The sequence below is a fragment of the Xiphias gladius genome, chromosome 14 (genome assembly GCF_016859285.1).
Source record: "Xiphias gladius isolate SHS-SW01 ecotype Sanya breed wild chromosome 14, ASM1685928v1, whole genome shotgun sequence".
Classification (NCBI taxonomy): Eukaryota; Metazoa; Chordata; class Actinopteri; order Istiophoriformes; family Xiphiidae; genus Xiphias; species Xiphias gladius.
The window spans coordinates 24,352,354-24,371,200 of record NC_053413.1 but is presented as its reverse complement, the minus strand read 5'-3'; the positions used below and the strand labels follow the sequence as shown (position 1 = coordinate 24,371,200).

The 18,847-nt window shown below is 41.1% G+C and overlaps 2 protein-coding genes across 2 annotated transcripts in view; one reads left to right on the top strand and one right to left on the bottom strand.

Moving 5' to 3' along the window:
* Positions 1 to 1,059: 1,059 nt before the first annotated feature.
* Positions 1,060 to 15,975, bottom strand: LOC120798742 (arylsulfatase I-like). Its single transcript, XM_040143319.1, has 12 exons — positions 15,771 to 15,975; positions 15,279 to 15,517; positions 12,528 to 12,720; positions 10,901 to 11,040; positions 9,707 to 9,856; positions 7,889 to 7,963; positions 7,577 to 7,751; positions 6,417 to 6,653; positions 5,501 to 5,647; positions 4,406 to 4,553; positions 2,470 to 3,137; positions 1,060 to 2,363 (listed from the first exon to the last, which is right to left on the bottom strand). The coding sequence occupies exons 3-12, from the start codon at positions 12,702 to 12,704 to the stop codon at positions 1,941 to 1,943; spliced, it is 2,340 nt and encodes a 779-aa protein (XP_039999253.1). The 5' UTR covers positions 12,705 to 12,720; positions 15,279 to 15,517; positions 15,771 to 15,975; the 3' UTR covers positions 1,060 to 1,940.
* Positions 15,923 to 18,847, top strand: part of LOC120798741 (uncharacterized protein DDB_G0286299-like) — a 25,285-nt gene continuing 22,360 nt past the window's right edge. Inside the window, exon 1 of the mRNA XM_040143318.1 lies at positions 15,923 to 15,975. The gene's annotated coding sequence lies outside the window, so the exon portion shown is untranslated. The remainder of the gene's footprint in view (positions 15,976 to 18,847) is intronic.

The following is an 18,847-nucleotide window of genomic DNA, read 5'->3' as shown; positions in this document are numbered from 1 at the left end:
TATGCAAAAGACCTAAAAACATTCGAAAACATGAAACGTGTCATTACAATATACGTGCCCTCAATTTTCTTTTTAGAGTCTCATCAGTGAGAGCGACGGCATGGTGTTGCCAGTGTACATAAAATACGAGGACAGAGTCGCTGTTGATCTTGTTTTACCTTTATTTGCTCAGGGTGGAGAAATCAAGTGTCCATTTAAGGTGTTCCCCGGGAACACTCTGCTCCGCACTCACACTGCCGTGCACTGTTGCAGGAGAGCCACAGACGGGGTTTGTTAGCTATTGAGCAAATACGCTGAAATATTTAGAGGTTAGGTGTCTTGCTCAAGTGGAGGAAACCAGCATCTTACTTCAAAGATGCTGCTTATGATGGTTTAACTTTTGCCGTGACGCGTTCTAACCTCTTCCTACCTGTTCTGTGAATACATGAGCTTTATTTGACAACACAAAATCCTTACGATCTGCCACTGTACGTTTAACTGGCTCATTTTGTCCTCACTGGACGGAGGTGGTCGTTCCATGTGTCGAAGAACAGTGAAACCAGAGCAGTCTCGGTTTTAGGGGTTTTCCTGTAACATTGACCAGTCAGCTTATTGTACTAGGGTCAGGTTTGTTTTGATTCCTTAAAACAAATGAAAACCTCAGCCGATTACTCTAAATAACTGGATTTTGTCACTTAATGTCTTGAAAATGCTTAAAAATATTAAAATATTGATGTTGTGTTAGTTCTATTTGGACTGAATAAGTTGCGAAATAAGTCAAAAGTTCAAGTGAAATAATAATATGTCCAAACGACAGTTCCTGCTGTTCACAGCAGGATGTAGTGAATTAAAAAGTCAACAGATGCTTGCCACTGGCAATACATTCAAGCAACCACAGTATCCAAAGGCCTGTTTCAGCCGCAGTAATACGAAAAGACTACCGACACATTATATTTGCTGAAAACAAATAATAGAAAAACATCCGAAATCACTGGGATGTGGAATTAAAAAAGTAAAAATATATATAAAAAAAAATATATATATATATATATATATATTAAAAACTCCTTTGTAAAGTTTTCTTGTTTATGAAAGAACAAAGAAAAACAAAGTAAAAAAACAAAGTGATATATAATGATCATGATCATGCACTGTCACCGTAAACACCTGCTTCTAAACCCTTAATTTGGATTTCTGAGTATACGAATAGTCGGCGTAAACATACAGTAAACTAAGTCAACATCACTTCACCGAGACTGTTGAAAGTAATAGCTTCCTGTTTGAAGTTTGACCCAAATAAATCATTTACAGTATCAATATACATTTTAATGTCAAATGCAAAGTCAGCCCTTGTGCCAGCAACTCTATCAGTATGAGAGCGATTAAAAGTGAAAAGGGGATAACAATACAACGAGCAGACGGCTGACACGGTGAAACTAAAAGCAGTCACGACCTTTTAGAACGGCAGTGAGAAAACCACCCCTGGCATCCCTGTATAATTTAAAAAAGCGTCACCTCGCCCACATCGCAGAAAAAGACTTTCCTACCTAATCCTATTTGGATCAACCATGCAGACGTTTTCAATTTCATTCCTTGGCGTCCATGTCTGCATCCACATCAACTGAAAGCCCCACTTGGAGACAACGTCCCGAATACTTGAGTTACTCAGAATAATTCACAGACCGCATGATCGTCAAGGCTTTTATACTGAAGACTGGTGACTGAGAAACTTGGAGGAACAAGTAGAGGAGTGGAGCCAGTGAATGGACATGTTTGAGAAAGTTCCTGAAGGAGGTTTACTTCAACTGAGCGCGGAGGAGTTAACTCACCTGGTCACCACTGTTTTTCACCGGTTTTAGGAAGTGCAGATGTAACGATGTAAAAGCACCATTTTGAAATGTTTAAGTCTTTGACGGATTCATCTCATTGGTTAAAAATCTGTCCCTGGCCGAGTCGACACCTCAGATCCGATTGGACATCATCCTGGTGTTCAGTTTCAGAAAGAAGGACTTCAGCTTGCACAGCCGGCACTTCTTCTTCTTCCTCTTCTTCTTGTTGTTCTTACCTTTCTTGTACACCCCTTGATATTTTCCCTCCTCGCCCTCCTCTTCGTCCACCCAGGGCACCCAGGCGCCACCGTGCTGGCTGGGATTGGCTCGAGGGTCATCGGGGGGGAAGTAAACTGGCACGGCCGTTTGGTTGTAGTAAGCGAGCCGCGCCAGCAGCCGTTGGACCACATCCGGCCTCTGGTCTGCCAGGTCCTGCCGTTCGTAGGGGTCACCTGTGATGTTGAAAAGCCAGATGTTTTTGTGGATGGAGGATTTGTAGGAAGACGAGAAGGTGCGTTCAAGATTCCACCAGCGACCAGGCAGAGTAGGGAGTACCTGAGGATCAGAGTTTACACTTCATCATAATGATTATTTCATGATCAATTTGAATCAGAGGCGTAAAAATAATCCTACTTAAATAGGTATAAGTGTGTTACAATACCTGTGGGGGGACCCAGTCTCCGTGGCCTGGGTCTCCTGTTAGCAGCTTCCAGTCTCCAACCCTGATGGCGGCCTGGACTGATGAGTCCCATACTGACTGGGACGACTGAGGCCTAAACTGGGGCGTTGGATGGGATTTGGGCAGAGATGCTCCTGGCTGGGACATGTTCTGGTACTCGGATAACATCCTCCTGGACTTTGACTTTACATGTAATTTGAACTGTGTCTGGGATTTTGGCTGAGGTGATCCCGACCGTGACAAGTGCTGCTTCTTGGACATCGTCCGCCTGGACTTTGACCATAAATGTGACTGGACCTGACGCTGGGATTTGAGGTGGGATGCTCCTGACTCTGACGGAGTACCGCTGGAGTAGGACTTCAGATCTGGTCTGTAATGGGACAGGGACCGATGCTGAAAGTAGGCTTTGGTCTTGGGTTTAGGTATGGGCTTTGATTTCGGGAGGGGCTTATACTTCAGTTTGGGAAGGGGCTCGGATTTAGGTTTGAGTTTAGGTTTAACAGCATGATGAGAAAATGTCCGAGGTTTCTTGGTGGTCTTTAACTTGAAGGCTGACTTCTGCTTTGGTTGCTGCTTTAAGACCTTCTTCTTCTTCTTCTTCTTCTTCTTCTTCTTTGGCTTTTTAAATGCTGGGCCTTTTGATGTGCGTGCTGAAAGAATCAAAGAAAACACACAAGTCTGACAAATGAGACATATGAAGTAAACACTCTTTTAACCTTTGCTTTTAGCTTTTCTGATGCTGTTTCCAGATCCCCTGGAAGATAAGATTACTTTTATTCTATTTTTATTTCCCTTAGTTTTCCATGACGGGCGCTATAGTGCTCATAATACCACCGGGGAGGCGTCTGATTGGTCCCACATTCATTCTGCGGCGTGACGATGACACCACCCACACAGCCCCAGTCCTAAGGAACTATCTTCAGCAACAAGAAGGACAAGGAGTCCTGCAACCGATGGTCTGACAGACAGACTAAGTCCACAGAAGAACTGTGGCAAGTTGTCCAACTACCGACCTGCCAAGTACCTTGAAAAACTGTGCACCAGTTTACCTGCATACATGGTGTGATTTTACAGACAAAAGGGTGATTTGATCTATGTTGTTTTCTGTTTAATGCACTTTACATGTAGTTAACTGATTCTGTTTCTTTTTTTTTTTTTTTTTTAATTGAAGCCCGTAAACCTGAGTAAAGACCTGTAAAACCTTTACAGTCGAGTAGCTTCTTCTTCTTTCTTCTTCTTCTTCTTCTTCTTCTTCTTCTTTGGCTTTTTAAATGCTGGGCCTTTTGATGTGCGTGCTGAAAGAATCAAAGAAAACACACAAGTCTGACAAATGAGACATATGAAGTAAACACTCTTTTAACCTTTGCTTTTAGCTTTTCTGATGCTGTTTCCAGATCCCCTGGAAGATAAGATTACTTTTATTCTATTTTTATTTCCCTTAGTTTTCCATGACGGGCGCTATAGTGCTCATAATACCACCGGGGAGGCGTCTGATTGGTCCCACATTCATTCTGCGGCGTGACGATGACACCACCCACACAGCCCCAGTCCTAAGGAACTATCTTCAGCAACAAGAAGGACAAGGAGTCCTGCAACCGATGGTCTGACAGACAGACTAAGTCCACAGAAGAACTGTGGCAAGTTGTCCAACTACCTACCTGCCAAGTACCTTGAAAAACTGTGCACAAGTTTACCTGCATAATTGGTGTGATTTTAAAGACAAAAGGGTGATTTGATCTAGGTTGTTTTCTGTTTAATGCACTTTACATGTAGTTAACTGATTCTGTTTCTTTTTTTTTTTTTTTTTTTTTTAATTGAAGCCCGTAAACCTGAGTAAAGACCTGTAAAACCTTTACAGTCGAGTAGCTTCTTTGCGCACAACAACGTTTTAACGTTTTCTTTTTATTTTGTTTGTTACCTGAGGCTCCCTCCCTGCCCGCGTCCCAGGTCATGGTTTGAGCCGGGGGTTTGTGAAGGGGGTCGATGTTGTGGAGGATCTCCTGACGAGGTGACTCTTGCCCTTCGCTGATGGTGGGCCAAACATCAAAACCATCCAGGCCCTGACTCTGAGAAGGAGACAAGCACGTAGTATATCACAAAGAATACATAGCATGGTAATGAGAGGTCCCTTTCAGAGAGTGACAGGGGATAATACGAAACCCTGAAAACTGTTTATATACCAAGTATTTGTACATTTACCACAAAGGAATAAATACTAATTTCCTATTGAGTGTCTGGATTAGTCAGATATGTGTGTTGATTGTAGCCAAGATATCTTTGCTCATCTACTTTGGCAATGGACACCTACTTGCAAATCAAACCGACAAAGCTTTTTGGGAGCTGTAAGCAGACTGCACTGACTTGCCAAAGAAGGAAATTTATGCCTGAGCTAAAACAAAAAGCGTCGGTGATCACAAGAGGTCAAGAGCACATTTATCTGCAAGATAGTGAAATGGTGACAGTTTTACAGTAGCATAGTAATCTTTAACTTTAACTTTAGCCAAATTGAAGAAAAATCAGGAAGCTCCACATTCAACTTTAACTGTGACAACAAATAAACTCATGCGCTAATATAAATTCAGTGGGAGACACAGAGCCAGTCAAGTTACCACAGACTGAATTATAGCAAAGTACAGTGTTTGGCGAGACAACTAGAAAAACATACAGGACCTGATTCCATTGGACTCCGAGCAGCCTTAAAGTAACACGAGGGCTTCTATCGGAAGCTTTGACGGCCATTGTGAGAAAACGTATCCCTGTGTCTCGTCTGCTTTACAGCCCGATTAAATGGTCGGTGGGCCTTTTCTACATTATCTGACCTTCACTCTCCAACAGTTATTGTTACGATAGGCCTGGCCAAGGTACTAACACGAATGACATGCCACATGCAAGTTCCATGCAAACAACACGCGACGAAATACAAAACCAAGAACACTTACAAAAGTGCTAAAAGAGTACGAAATAGCAAAAATTCAACTCATGTTGTTATAAGAAAGCACTGGGCTCCACTGACCTGGCTGACGTTCCCCCCGGCCAGGCTCACCAGTGTGGGGAACCAGTCAGTGATGTGGAGAAGAGCTCTGGAGACCCGTCTCCTGCGTCTCAGCAGAGGGCTGTGTACGAACGCCACGCCACGGACTCCACCCTCCCAATACGTACCCTGAAAACATAATAATGAACTGACGTTGGAGTCTTTTTTGGAACCCCGTTAGTTATGACAGATTCTTTATTTCTCCTTAAAGCCAGCAGGTATTACTTCGGCAACTGCTGAGTTTAAGTTGAGTGTAAGCATCATTGTTAAACAGGGTTTATGAATGATGCTTGAAACATAGCGATACGGACATACAGTATGTAAACGTTCAAATTCTTGAGACTAAAGTTGCTGGTGGCTGCGGTTAAACTCTAATGTCCATTAAACACGAGAAAACACATTGTTGGATGGTTGAAAAAGATGAGATAACTGTTCTTACTTCCTTAAACACTTAAGTGTCAAAGCCCATTTTGCACCGAAAATCAAGACATTTCTATCCTGTGCATCGAGGCCATTTTACATCTCAGGCTCTGCTCTACGTTGTCAAAGTCAGCACAGCCTTTGACAGCGTTTGGAGCTGGACACTAATGTTAGCATGGTAGCACGGTAATTTTCAAGTCTCATTACAGCCCCACCGAGGTGCAAAAATGCTAAAAGTAGGATGTAAAAATATTACTGTTCGTGTGCTGACATGTCTTCACTACATCATGCTAGGTTATGGACCACTAACGCTGTCCCTAGAGCGACAGAGCTTGAGTCAAACTCTCTGGCCAAACATAAATATTATAACCAGTTGCCATAACTACCCAAAATAGTTTATCTGAATATGAGGTAAAATACGTTTACCGTACCTTACAGTACATAAAACACTGGCACAAATACAGTTATTAAATGATACCTTGCGGCCTCGCAGCGGCCAGTTGCTGCCTCCTGTAAACGGCTGGGCGCCGTTGTCGGTGGAGTAGATGATAACACTGTTCTTGTAGTATCCGTACTTTCTGAGGGCATAGGTGACATTTCGGACCGCCTCGTCCACCGTGGACACCATGGCGGCAAACTTTCTCCTGGCAACATTAGCCATGTCACGGTAGGGGTAGATGTAGGGCTTAGGAGGCTGTAGAGGAGTGTGGACGGCCTGGTGGAAAACATTTGTAGTTTATTTGCATGTTTTCACTTAGTAAAGTTAAAAAAAAAAAAAAGAAAAAAAAATACAGGGTGCCTTTGAAAAGTTTTCAAAAATCCAGAAGGCTCCAGTTATATATTTAATTCCAAACTAGTTGAAGGTTTGATCAGCACTAGTATTACATGGTCAACTATATTAGTTTTTTTATTCTTAGATTAACTGTATAATCCGTAACAGCGTTGTTATAGCTATTTTGTAAGATTTTTCTTATGTCAACCCAGTTTCCTCAACTCTCTCATCAATCTCTACTTCAGTTAGTGATTTCCTTCCATTTCCCAGAATGACCCGTGCAAATGTTGGAACACAGTGCTCCTTACTCCATAATAGGGAAAATCAAATAAAACAGCCCTTTATTTTGCTGCTCCTTGTCAGGACATCGGCTACATTTTCTTGACCCCCCCGAAAACCCAGAACTTCAAATCCAATGAACACAGCTTCTCATAAAAATAAACAGACATCGCTTTTAACATCAAGTTACATTTTTCTGTGTGACATGCTTTTAGTTAAATAGTTAGATTCTATATAAGCCAAACAGTTTTTAAATAAGTTTCTGATGTTCATTGACAGCCAAACAAACAAACACTTTTATGTGGCTTCTGTGTTTTCCCAACTTTTCTGACCATCCAGATCCAGGCATAAACTAATGCAGCATCAAAACACATGTCAGGCCGCATTGCATCTGACCAATTTTCAGTAACTTCATGAAAAAAAAAAGAGTTTTCTCCCTGTGTGATTTTTTAACATCAACATTGGAGCGAAATGGCAGTTCAGTCCCTTTTGGTTTTTGAGGGGCTCCAACTCACATTGTGTTCCAGGGGTGTTTTACATAGATGCCTTCCCTGACATTTCTGATATATCAAACCTCAACGTGATACCTGGAGGGACAGCAGCAGGAAAAGCGGCCTGCCTGCAGGATCGTGACTCTCGAGGATCTTGCGAGCTCTCTGTGTGAAGAGCATGGTGGAGTATTTTCCTTCCTGGCCCCACGCCACGCCCTCGTCATCGTGAAGATCGTACCCGCACAACCCCGGGCCATCGCAGGACCCATAACTGGACACAGATGGAGAGATGTGAGTTATTTAAATACAGAGCAAAAAGACAGAAAGGGAACATGTTAACTGTTGCATCGACATGGTCTACGCGCTGCCAACCTAGTAACGCTAATAGTAATAAAACTCATAATTTACCTGTAGTAATCCACACTTCCTGTTAAGGAACCAAAGAAACTGTCAAAACCCTTTCTGGTGGGGAGACATGCTCTCCTAAAGGAAAAAATGAAAGATAAAGTTAACTGTACTTCAGATTTCCATCATGTTGTTACACTCAAGCAGCTTACAGAGGTATTAAAGGTACCCCGTGGTGATTTCTTCTAGTTTGATTAAGTCTCCGATTCTCATCAAAATATACTGTGTTTATCCTAGAGGCCTAAGAAAACTGTTGGATGCTTTTCCTTCCTCATAAAACATCTGCAAAGCTGCTTTTTTTTTTTTTTTTTTTTCAAAAATGTGAAACCTGAATCGTTGACATCCGCGTTTGCTAGCTTGCCAATCTTAGTCTTCCCTGCATTTCTTTGCGTATAACAATCAGCGATCGATGGAAGAAGAGAGTCAGTGTCAAATCATAAGTGAGGAACCTAAGTCGTGTCGCCCGCTTCCTCGCGCTCGTGAATGCAATACAAACAAAACGTGAACCCGCTCATCAAAACCCTGCTCTATAGTGCTACGAGTGGACGAAATGTCCACAGGGTACCTTTAACTTTCAAAACAAAGAAGAAAAAAATACCCTACACAAAGTAGTTTGTATGATTTATTTCTATTTATTTATCTTATTACCTGCTTTTTTCGCAAAGCTTGGAAGATAACTTGCAAACTGCTTTATTCTGTTCTGCCTATCTTGATTTAACCTTAACACCCAGCCCCCTTTTCGTTGTGGTCTGACTAAATTAAGACAAATTAGTATATTTTTGATCGTTTGGATCTGGATTGGGACACGAAGTTCACTTTATTACTTTGCTGAACTTCCAGACTGCTTAGAAAGAATGGAGATATCATATTTTGGCGGTTTTGGTTGTGTACTGAGCCGTGCATTTTACCTGGATTATTTTTATGACATGGCGTTCTTTAAAAAAAAAAAAAAAAAAAAATGAACACAATAACTGGCAGATGAATGAGCTTTTAGCTGTGCAGAGAAAGGATCATCTGTTGATTAACATGTTCATATTCACATTTGTGTAACTTTTCGTAGCACTAGCGGTCGGTGAAATTCTACAAAGTGGCGGCAAGCCACTTGTGAAACAGTGTGTGATAAAAGGCTAAGGACCCAGAGTGAACTTAAGGTGTCGGTATGTTTCGACTGCCGAGCTCGTTGGATGGTTGAGCGGCATCTAACCCCCCCACCACACACACACACACACACACACACACACACACACACACACACACACACAGACACACAGACACACACACACAGACACACTTTTCCGACATCAAATCAGGGGGAGTTTGAACTTCTTTTTTCATTGTTTTTCATTCATTCATTTTTCATTTTCTTCACTGCCTTGGAGGAAAAGACTTTGGGAAAGCGTGCGCCGTTATCCACATGTTTGGACAATTATCACTTCCCTTCCTTCTCTATGACAGAAACCTTTTCACCCTGCCTTCCATTGTGGGAGTTCAGGACAACTACAAATACTTTTGCCTTCAGATGAGGCAGACGACTCGTCATAAAAACTAATTTAGACCTTTGAGCTTCTGATTTCTTTCGAATAAATAGATGAAAAACTGGGTAAGGTTGGGAATGGGCAGTTAGAGCAACCATGTGCAGAATAACAGGAAGCGGATTTAAAAAAAAAAAAAAAAAAAGCTTGTCTGGCTCGGAGTTAAAATAATCTCACCTAATTAGCAGAGTGTTTGGGTAAATAACTCTGTAGTCATTAATAGTGGTCATACAGTGAAAACCCCTGGTTACTTTCATCCATACTAATACCTGCACAGTCCCCATCGTACCTGTAGAAGCCTAGGTGCCACTTGCCGACCATGTGTGTGGTGTAGCCGGCCTCTCTGAGCCTCTCAGGCAGCGTGTCCATGTGTGAGGGCAGACAGCTCGGCTGGCTGGGTCTGATAATGGAGTGCTGTAGTCCTGTGTGGATCTGATATCTGGGAGGTTGGGGGGGAGGACTTGTTATTGGCTTCGTACCAGATTAAGTGCTCACACGGGCTCCACCGTTAGGCCTCACAACAGAACCAGGGACTCATTTATTCTCGGGTTGCCTAATCAATAATCAGATTATTCTGAGCAGCCACCTCATTTGAACCAGAGCCTCAGACTCAATAGCTGTTCTGCTCTCTGGTCAGCATCTTTTGCGTAAAACAGATCTGAACGATCAGAGTTTAATGACTTTACAATTTTATTCGATATATCTCCATTTGAACAACCTTTACCCGTTTCCTACTTCTTAAGCCTGTTTCTTTATCATGTGAATTTACCCACTGAGGATCTATAAAGTCTCGAACTAACAATCACAACAGGCTGTGGAAAGGTACTGAAATACCTGAATACCTGAAACAATCTGACAATGAGAGCAGAGTAAAATAAGACCAGTGGCTGCGAATTAGCGCTGAAAGTATTTGTCCCTCGATTAGCTGTTCCACAGACATTTTTGATAATCGGCTAAATCTTTAAGTAATTTTTTTAGGCAAAATTACCAAACATTTCCTGGTTTAAGCTTCTAGAATTTGCGGATTTGCTGTTTTTCTCTGTTTTATGTTACTGTAAACTGGATATTTTTGGATTCAGGACTGTTAGTTATTTAAAAAAAAAGTACTTTTACGGCATCACTTTATTCTTTCTACTATTTTCTGACATTTAAAAAGTAAATGATCAATCAGTGCAAATGATCATTAGCTTCAGCCCCACAACAAATCCTTCTTCCAATCCAGCTTTATGTTAAAACATGCTCAACAAAAAAACAAAGAGAGAAAGAAAAATCAACGCTGCTTTAACTCAAGGAGATAAAATCTTTGCTTGATAACCAGTAACCACAGCAATGGAACAGTTTAAGCTGCAAACATACACCGCCAAAATGCATTAATAACAGACATCCTAAATCCAGTAAGCTGCCTCTATACTATTTTCTGTAACAGGCAGGCGGAAAAATTGCCCACATTTCTTAAAGGAAGCCAGTAAAGAGACATCTGTACCTGCCAGTGATGAGCTGGCTGCGTGACGGGGTGCAGATGGGCTGAACATAGTAATTCTCCAGCCTAACACCCTCCGCCGCCAGTTTGTCCAGAGTGGGAGTCTTGATGGTCGGGTTATGGTAGCCGATGTCATTGAAGCCCTGTTACAGAGTCGTGGAGGCATTAAAGAGATTTTTGTTAAATCTTTTGAGTCAGGTTATTTACATGTGACTTTTGGCCTGTCTAGCCATAGCAAGCAAAATGAAGTCAAAACAGGGATGCAAGATTTAAAAAGGTCCTTTGGCAAGAACTTTTTCCTATGTGATACTCGTTTCCACGATGGTTGTCATTACAAAATTTACAGACCCTCTACTTTCCGTCCAGTTTTTTATATCCACTAGTATGTAGGAGCTATTTTCAGCTCTATATACTGTAATTATTTATTTACACCACCGACAGCCAGGCGGAGAACCCTTCTTTTGAGATAACTGATGGAGTTTTAGGAGGTCAGGGTAATCAGGTTCAGGTGCGTAGCTGCTCTGTGTGAGAGGTTTCGGTTTCCGACCGTGCTCATGCCACGCGGGGACTCCAGCCATTGTTTATGGCGCCTACCTTTCTTGGAACGTTTTTGTTTATGTTTAAACGACCAAATGTTGCAACTGCAATCGGTGAATTTTACTGGAAGCACGTGTCATTACTCAACCTCACAGCAGCCCCTCAGTGGCTTCTTAAGATTAGCAAATAGTCACTACACTGCAACTTTTAGGAATCGGGTTTTGCTAGCCTGAAATAATGAATGTGTTATTTCTGTAATATTTGTTTTTAAGCCATAGATAGTGTACCTTTCAAATTTACATTCATTTTTAAATTGGACATGAAGATCACATAGTAGCATAAATCAGGGCTCGCCATACCTCTTTTGTATACACCGATCTTTCAATCAGTTTGTACAGAACTGTGATCGATCAATCATCTAGGGCTGCAACTAACAATTATTTTCATTATCAATGAATCTGCCCATTACTTTCTTCTTTAACCAGTCAATCGTTTAGTCTATGAAAAACGCCCGTCTCAAGTTCCAAGAGCCCAGAGCGATGCCCTTAAATGTCTTGATCCAGCCGACCATCGGTCCAAAACACAACAATATTTCGTTTACTATCCTATGCTAACAACAAGCAGCAAATCCTCATATTTGAGAAGCTGGAACCGGCAAATATTTGGCATCTTTTTGCTTTACAAATGACAGAATCGATTAACTGATTGTCAAAATAGAGAATTAATTTTCTTCCACTCGACCAATCGATTAAACTATCAACTAATCGTTGAAGCTGACTGATCATTGGGGGCTTGAATTTTTCTCTTCCCTCATAAAGTGAACACACTTTTGACTTGGCTTACTTTGCCATACTGAATCTGTTGAGTTACAAATGTAACCTTTTTAGACCCCATAATTTATAGCGTACAACGTGTAGGAAATCACCTGTTCTTATGTAAACACTGCCATATATTTGAAGTCTTTGGGTTGGCGTCGTCGTCGGATTAGCACATTCAAATGTGTAAAATGTATCTGCTGCTAGAGACGTGATCGTTTAAATGTCTGAACCGAGAAAACCCGCGCTCACGCCGGCTCTTTCACACATACACACACCTGGTCGTCCGTGAGGATGAATATGATGTGCGGCTGGCTCCTCTGCTTCGCTTCTGTCTCATTGTTGCGGGCGTTTCCGTCGTTCCGGTGCTGTGTCTGGTTCGGTTCTGACCGGTGGGCGCACAGGCAGTCCAGGCTGAAGAGGACCGTCAGGGCCAGAGCAGCAGCAGCCTGCATCTTTACTACAGGAGCCCTGCAGGACACCAAAAAAAAAAAAAATAAATAAAATAATTATATGTCTATATATGTATAAATAAATACCAATACAGCGAGAACTTCTTCGAAACCAGGGAAGGAGAGCCCAAAAATGTTTGAGCCGGCACAAAGTCACACAAGCACGCGATCACTGGAGGTCTAACTGTAGATCATAAAACCACATTTGGGAAAGACTTTCCAACTTGGCTGTAACTGTGATCAGAAACACAACCATGTGGTAGAGGGGGAGAGCTAGAACTCTGGGGAGGGCCTTTTTCTTGTAACCATTTACAGTCTTGGGAGCTGAATAATACCAATGAGTCGTGACTGAGATCAGGCTGAATGTGCATGAGAGAGAAGTCCAGCTCATCGTTTAGCAATACCAAAGGGAGAGCTACAACAGTATAAACGGTGTGACAAAACATGTTGGCTTTTTCACTGTATATAATTTCACGTCGCGGGGGGGGGGGGGCTGGGGTTGCCGACTCCCAGGTTCATGAAACAGGACTCAAATGCCGAACTGTGTTTGAGATGCTAGCTCCACCTCCAACAGCTACAACAGTAAAATGCTGTTTACGCATTAACGCATCCGTTAACATGAACAATCTAATAACGTCCTACATATTAATACATCTGTCGAGGCAGGCACTGTTTTCTGCTCTACCGTCATTTCATCTGAATACTTGAAGTACTTTTTGCTCATACTTCTGTATTTTTATTCAGGTAGGATTTTGAAAGACTTTTACTTGTAATGGAGTATTTTTACTTTACTGTATTGGTACTTTTAGTTAAGTAAAAGATCTGAATACTTGTTTCACCACTTCCACGGTATACATATCATACTAATCCATTTTTTGTGGAAGATTATTAGTAATTTACTATTTATTAAATTCTGTTTCTGTTATGCATTTGGCCTCCTTCGTCTCCAAAATAAATCTGACTATCCTCAGTTTTTGTTGGGGATGGATTTCCGATCTTAAACTGACAGATACTGTCACCCTTGATTGATCTGTCCATTAATAATTCAATAAATCAATTTATTAATTTGTCAATAAATGTGAAAAATTGAATGAAAAAATGTTGTTCACAAGTCCTGAGGGCCCGAGCTGGGGCGCTCGAATAGCTTGTTGTGCTTGAACAACAGTCCAAATCCCAAAGATGTTCAATTTTCAATGATATCAAACAGACAAAAAAAAAAAAAAAAAAAAAAAAAATCAGTTTTGAGAGGATGGAAACCGGAGAAGGTTTTCGTATGTTTCTGGCGAGCGATCCCCATCATTTCAGCGCTGGAGGAATGTGGATTGCATATTCTTTGAAGGCATCACTCATATTTTGTCATAAACCTTACGTTATGCGTCCATCCACATATTTATTTATTTATTTTTTTTTAATTTCTGTGTCATGCAAATGCATTAGGCCCCTCCCACCCGGGGTTACAAGGCACTCCCAGCAGACAAAAACATGCATCTACCTCCGGTATTGCATATACAGAGCATGTGGAGAAAGAAAAGGAAAAGAAACACACACAAAACAACACAATACAAATGGCAGAATCCCAGATGGACTTTTTGCATAAACAACTGTTGCATATCTATGTATTGACTTGACAGAGAGCTCCTTTTCTCTTCCCCTAGGCTCTCACCGAACAACTGGCTTCATCTGTGTGTTTCATATGCGAACAGCCAACTCAGCGTTTGTGCATCATCCATATTTACAAAAAGCGATATTTACTTTTTGTCTTAACAAAACAGAGCACTGGGCAGTTCACAGTGAAGAGGACGGCAGTGGAACTCATTCCAGTAAACGCAAACTACAACACCACGTACTCTGACCCAAAAGTTGGCATTTAGTTGAATCAGTACCTCTCTGTGCCACAGAGCCTCACTAGATTTTTCTCACTGGCATTTTGTTATGGTCTCCAACCCTTTGGCTGCAGTGTGATGTGCAGCTGAGGGTTCTGTGAAAGGAAGGGAACAGGCAGATTTGTGCATGTCTCTATAATCGACACACTGCAGCTGGCAGCTTTGATTTTTATACGTGAGAACTGACTCGAAGCAGCTGCCTCAGCTTGAATGGTCACAAACCAGCGCCGCGGATCCCTGAGCTGGTTTCCCATTAGGTGAGGCCACTGGTCGTCATGGAGAGCAGCAGAGGACACACGCACGCACACGCACACATACTAATGGAGCGAAATTAGTGTTTGTGTGTGTGCGTGCGTGTGTGTGTGTGTGTGCGCTAGACATGAACGCTTTTCCTATGGCAGGCTTGAGTCCATTAGCTGAGACTATGCAAGCACAGATTGGTCCTGCATAAAATGTGTTCTGATGAAGTCTGCAGCCTGTATCAAGTTTAAAAAAAAAAAAAAATAAAAAATAAAAAAAAAGGCTGAGCCCTGTCATATATACAATATTTGACACGAACAGTTTTCATTTTCAGTCTGACATCACAGTTCTTATCCCAGCGCAAACAACACAGACGGCTCCGCGTTATGTCTGTCATTGCATCTCTCCCCTAAAACAGCTGTATTGTTTTTCAACGCCAGGCCTAAATCAATACCTCGGTCCGGGATCAATGGGAGCGAACGGCTCTTCCTCGCTGCTGCGGTTCAGTTCATTCGTCACGCCTCGGGTCTTCCTTCGGCTCGGACAAAGTTTGGTCTGAGCGAAGTCTGCGGAGGACGCCGCATGTCCTCAAGTTTCCACCGGACCTTCCTCCCTTCGGTCTGAGCGTCCTCACTCCCAATGAGAGGCGAGCAGCGTCAGGCGCGCCTACAGCGAGGCGCTCAGACTACCGGTCTGACCCGTCAAAATAAAACAGAAACAAACGAAATAAAAAATAAAAAAAACGCGAAAACCAAATAGGAGGCGGGCAGTTATTATAGAAGTAATTTTGGTGGTAAATGAAAAGATGGCTTCCCCCTTGAGATTATAATAATAATAAAACAGATTCCTTTAAGTCACCTAAGGCGGGTCCCAAATTAGCCGTTAACAACCGTTAGCCTTGGTTCCAGTTGTGTCCGTTTCCCCGTCAATATGCGTTTCCTCTTACCTAAATCTCAAACAAATCCTATCCGTAACGCCAAGCAGTCGTCGTCTGTGATGGCTAACCTCACCCCAACCCCAGTAGTTACATTTTGCTACGCCCAACCATAAACCTAACCCCAGCAACCGAGGCCGAACCCGCGGACAGGGCGGCGCGGTGGGTGCTCCCACGGGAGACGTCGTCCAGAAAGGCTGGGAAACGCTATCTGGAGGTGGGCAGACTTCCAAGACAATTATCAGACATTATCAAGTTTTTCCCGAAAAGAGAGACATTTCAAGAATTACAATTCTCTTTCAGCGAATGTTTGAAGAAATTAAATGCTCCAGTATTTTCCATATATTTTTCACGCCACCAGGCTAGGTAGCTAGCTAGCTAACTGGTTTAGCTAGTTATGTAGCTCCAGGCTTTCAATTATTCTGCCTCATACAATCAGCATTTTTTAATACGTATATATTTACCTTATCGGGGCATCTGTAGGACTTGAAAAGTCTTAAAGGAGCATTCAATTCAGCTCCCTGAAAAAGGCCTTAGGGGGTGTTAAAAGCTCTAAAAATTTCAGTTAACATTAATATTATTTCTTGTTGCTGTGAGGCCATTTTAGCTAAAGAAATGAGTTCATTTTAATTAGTTAATCAATATTGTTTTAATGGGTTAATCCATCCATCCCTTTTCTACCTCATGTCTAGCTCCAGCTCACATCAATCGATTAATTATATTACCAGGAGGTTTTGTATACAGCTGGAAGTTACTGACAAAAACGAGGTATAGATGTCACTACATTCATGTACTTAATAAATCAAATGTAGACCTAATTGTTGCAACCGCTTTTTACCTTACTCTTTGACTTTTACAACTATAAATTGCATTCTGTGTGGTTTTAAAAAGGCCTTAAAAGCCCTGAATTTAATTTTTTTTTCTTTTTTTTTAATTTTTGTCATTTAAAAATAAGTTTACAAATCTTTTTATTTTTAACAGTCCCCGTCCATACCTGGTAGTAATGCACAGGGTTTCTGTAGTGCTCACCAGATTAATTTTGAAGTCTTTTTAGGGTCTTTTTAGTACCACATATAATAAAATTTAATACCCTTTTCATGGTCATGCCGGTCAAACAATGGAGGAAAATTGGTATGAACAATAAGGCCTCCAATTATCTATGAAGTACATTAATCTATTGACGTTTACATTCCGTTTTTGTTGGTACTTCCCAGCTATTTATAACAATTATTCTTAGTTATGTAATTTTATCAATTATCCATGGCCTGGACCCAGATAAGGAGCAGAAAATTGATGGGTAGATTATCCAATGAACAAAATAATTAGGTTTTTGCAAAAATTGATTCATTATGAGTCGATGAGCTCCCTAGCTACTCGGACTAAGAGTAAATATAATACATAATAATAATAATTGTAATGATAATACATAACTAAATGATTAAAAAAGGCCTCTTGCATGCACAATTCACCGTAACAACATTCTCACTTTTAGTTTATAACCTCCGTAAATGAAATTTAGGACTTTTTAATACCCTCCAAGGCCTTTCTTTTTTAGACAACTGAATTCAATGCTTTTAAAGTCTTTTCGAAGTCCCTCGGATATGTTGAATGTAAATTAGTCAATTCCATTGGTACAAAATGGCACATTTTCTTTGTTCAAAAAAGTATTGCAAACCCACCCCCCCCAAGCTAGAGTTTTATTTTGAAGGCTACATCGCTCAAGAGCGGTTAAGCGGTTAAGGCTCCTGGATGTTAACACCATTCGTTTAGCGTCTGTGTGCATTAGTTTGGTATATTTCCTGTAACTTTTGCTCCGTGTCATCATGACAGAGTTCCCGGCTTGTGGTCGTGTGGCCGCCGAAGGGCACACCAGCCGAGCCGAGCGGTGTGTCCGCAGGCTGGTGCGGCCGGAGGGGCCAGCCGGCCCTCCGAGGAAAACCAGGAATTTTCTGCCTCGCTTTACGCAACGCGCTGTACGGATGCACAACTGCATCAAGTCGTCCAAAAACAATCGGGGCGAGACCGGAAATGCCTCGGATCAATTGAGAAATTAAAGCTCCAACTATCCCTCCTGGGAAATGGGGCTCGATGCAGCTGTAAGGGCCAGGTTAAGAATAACACAAACGACAAACGCTATACATTTAGAGTTAGTTAAAAATGTTGTGAAAAAAAAAAAATCTGTAACATTATAATGACTTGTAGGATAAGATATTATAAGAGGAAGTAAGACCTCTAGAGCTGCAATAATTAGATGATCGATGTAAATATTTTGATAATCGATGAACTGATGAAGTCATTTTTAAACCAGAAATGTTTCAAGTAAACATTCCCCACTTCCAGCTTGTCATTTTTGAGGTTTTTGTAAATTGAGGTTTTTTTAAACTGATAAAGACTTTTTCCACTGTCTGTGGCATTTTAGATACAAAACGGTTAATCGAGGAAACAATTCGCGAATTAATCAATAACCAAAAAAACTGATCGTTGCCGCCCTAAAGACTTCATTGATCCCCTGAGGGAATTTCACGTTATAGCAACAGAGAGAAAGGCATAGGAAAAAAAAAAAGAAATATTTGAATGAATTCTTAAAAAATGAAATAAAGAAATTACAGAGATTACATTAAAAAGCTATATACTGGTACTGAAAAGGCCTGTTGGTTTTCATTGATATTTTTTATACCTCAAGCAGTATGACTGTGAAATTTATTTATTTTAGTTTATATATTACAACACCTTAGACCATATAAGTGAGTTGTACAATTATTCGTGTGAAAGAAATCCTGTAGTGCAACTCCAGAAGCCATGACGCACAAATTATATATCAGTATGGGTATATACTTAAATACCTTATATAGGTATAGGTGTGAATAATAAATATAATATACGTCATATATCTAAGTATATATTGGTATTTATGATATACAGAATGTGCAGTATATGTACACACACTATATAGTAATAATACAATACTATGAATAATATATTCCATAGAAATTGAAGAGAATATTATGATGTAGCATATTTTACTACTACTACCACTAATAATAATAATGATGTTGATAATAATAATAATACAATGTAAAAAATTGTTT

Coding starts and splice junctions, on each gene's coding strand:
- LOC120798742 (XM_040143319.1), bottom strand. CDS start 12,704: ATGCAGGCTGCTGCTGCTCTGGCCCTGACGGTCCTCTTCAGCCTGGAC. Junction 7,964..9,706: donor TGGCACCTAGGCTTCTACAG/GTACGATGGGGA, acceptor TTTTTCCTTTAG/GAGAGCATGTCTCCCCACCA. Junction 5,648..6,416: donor GGCCGCTGCGAGGCCGCAAG/GTATCATTTAAT, acceptor TTATGTTTTCAG/GGTACGTATTGGGAGGGTGG.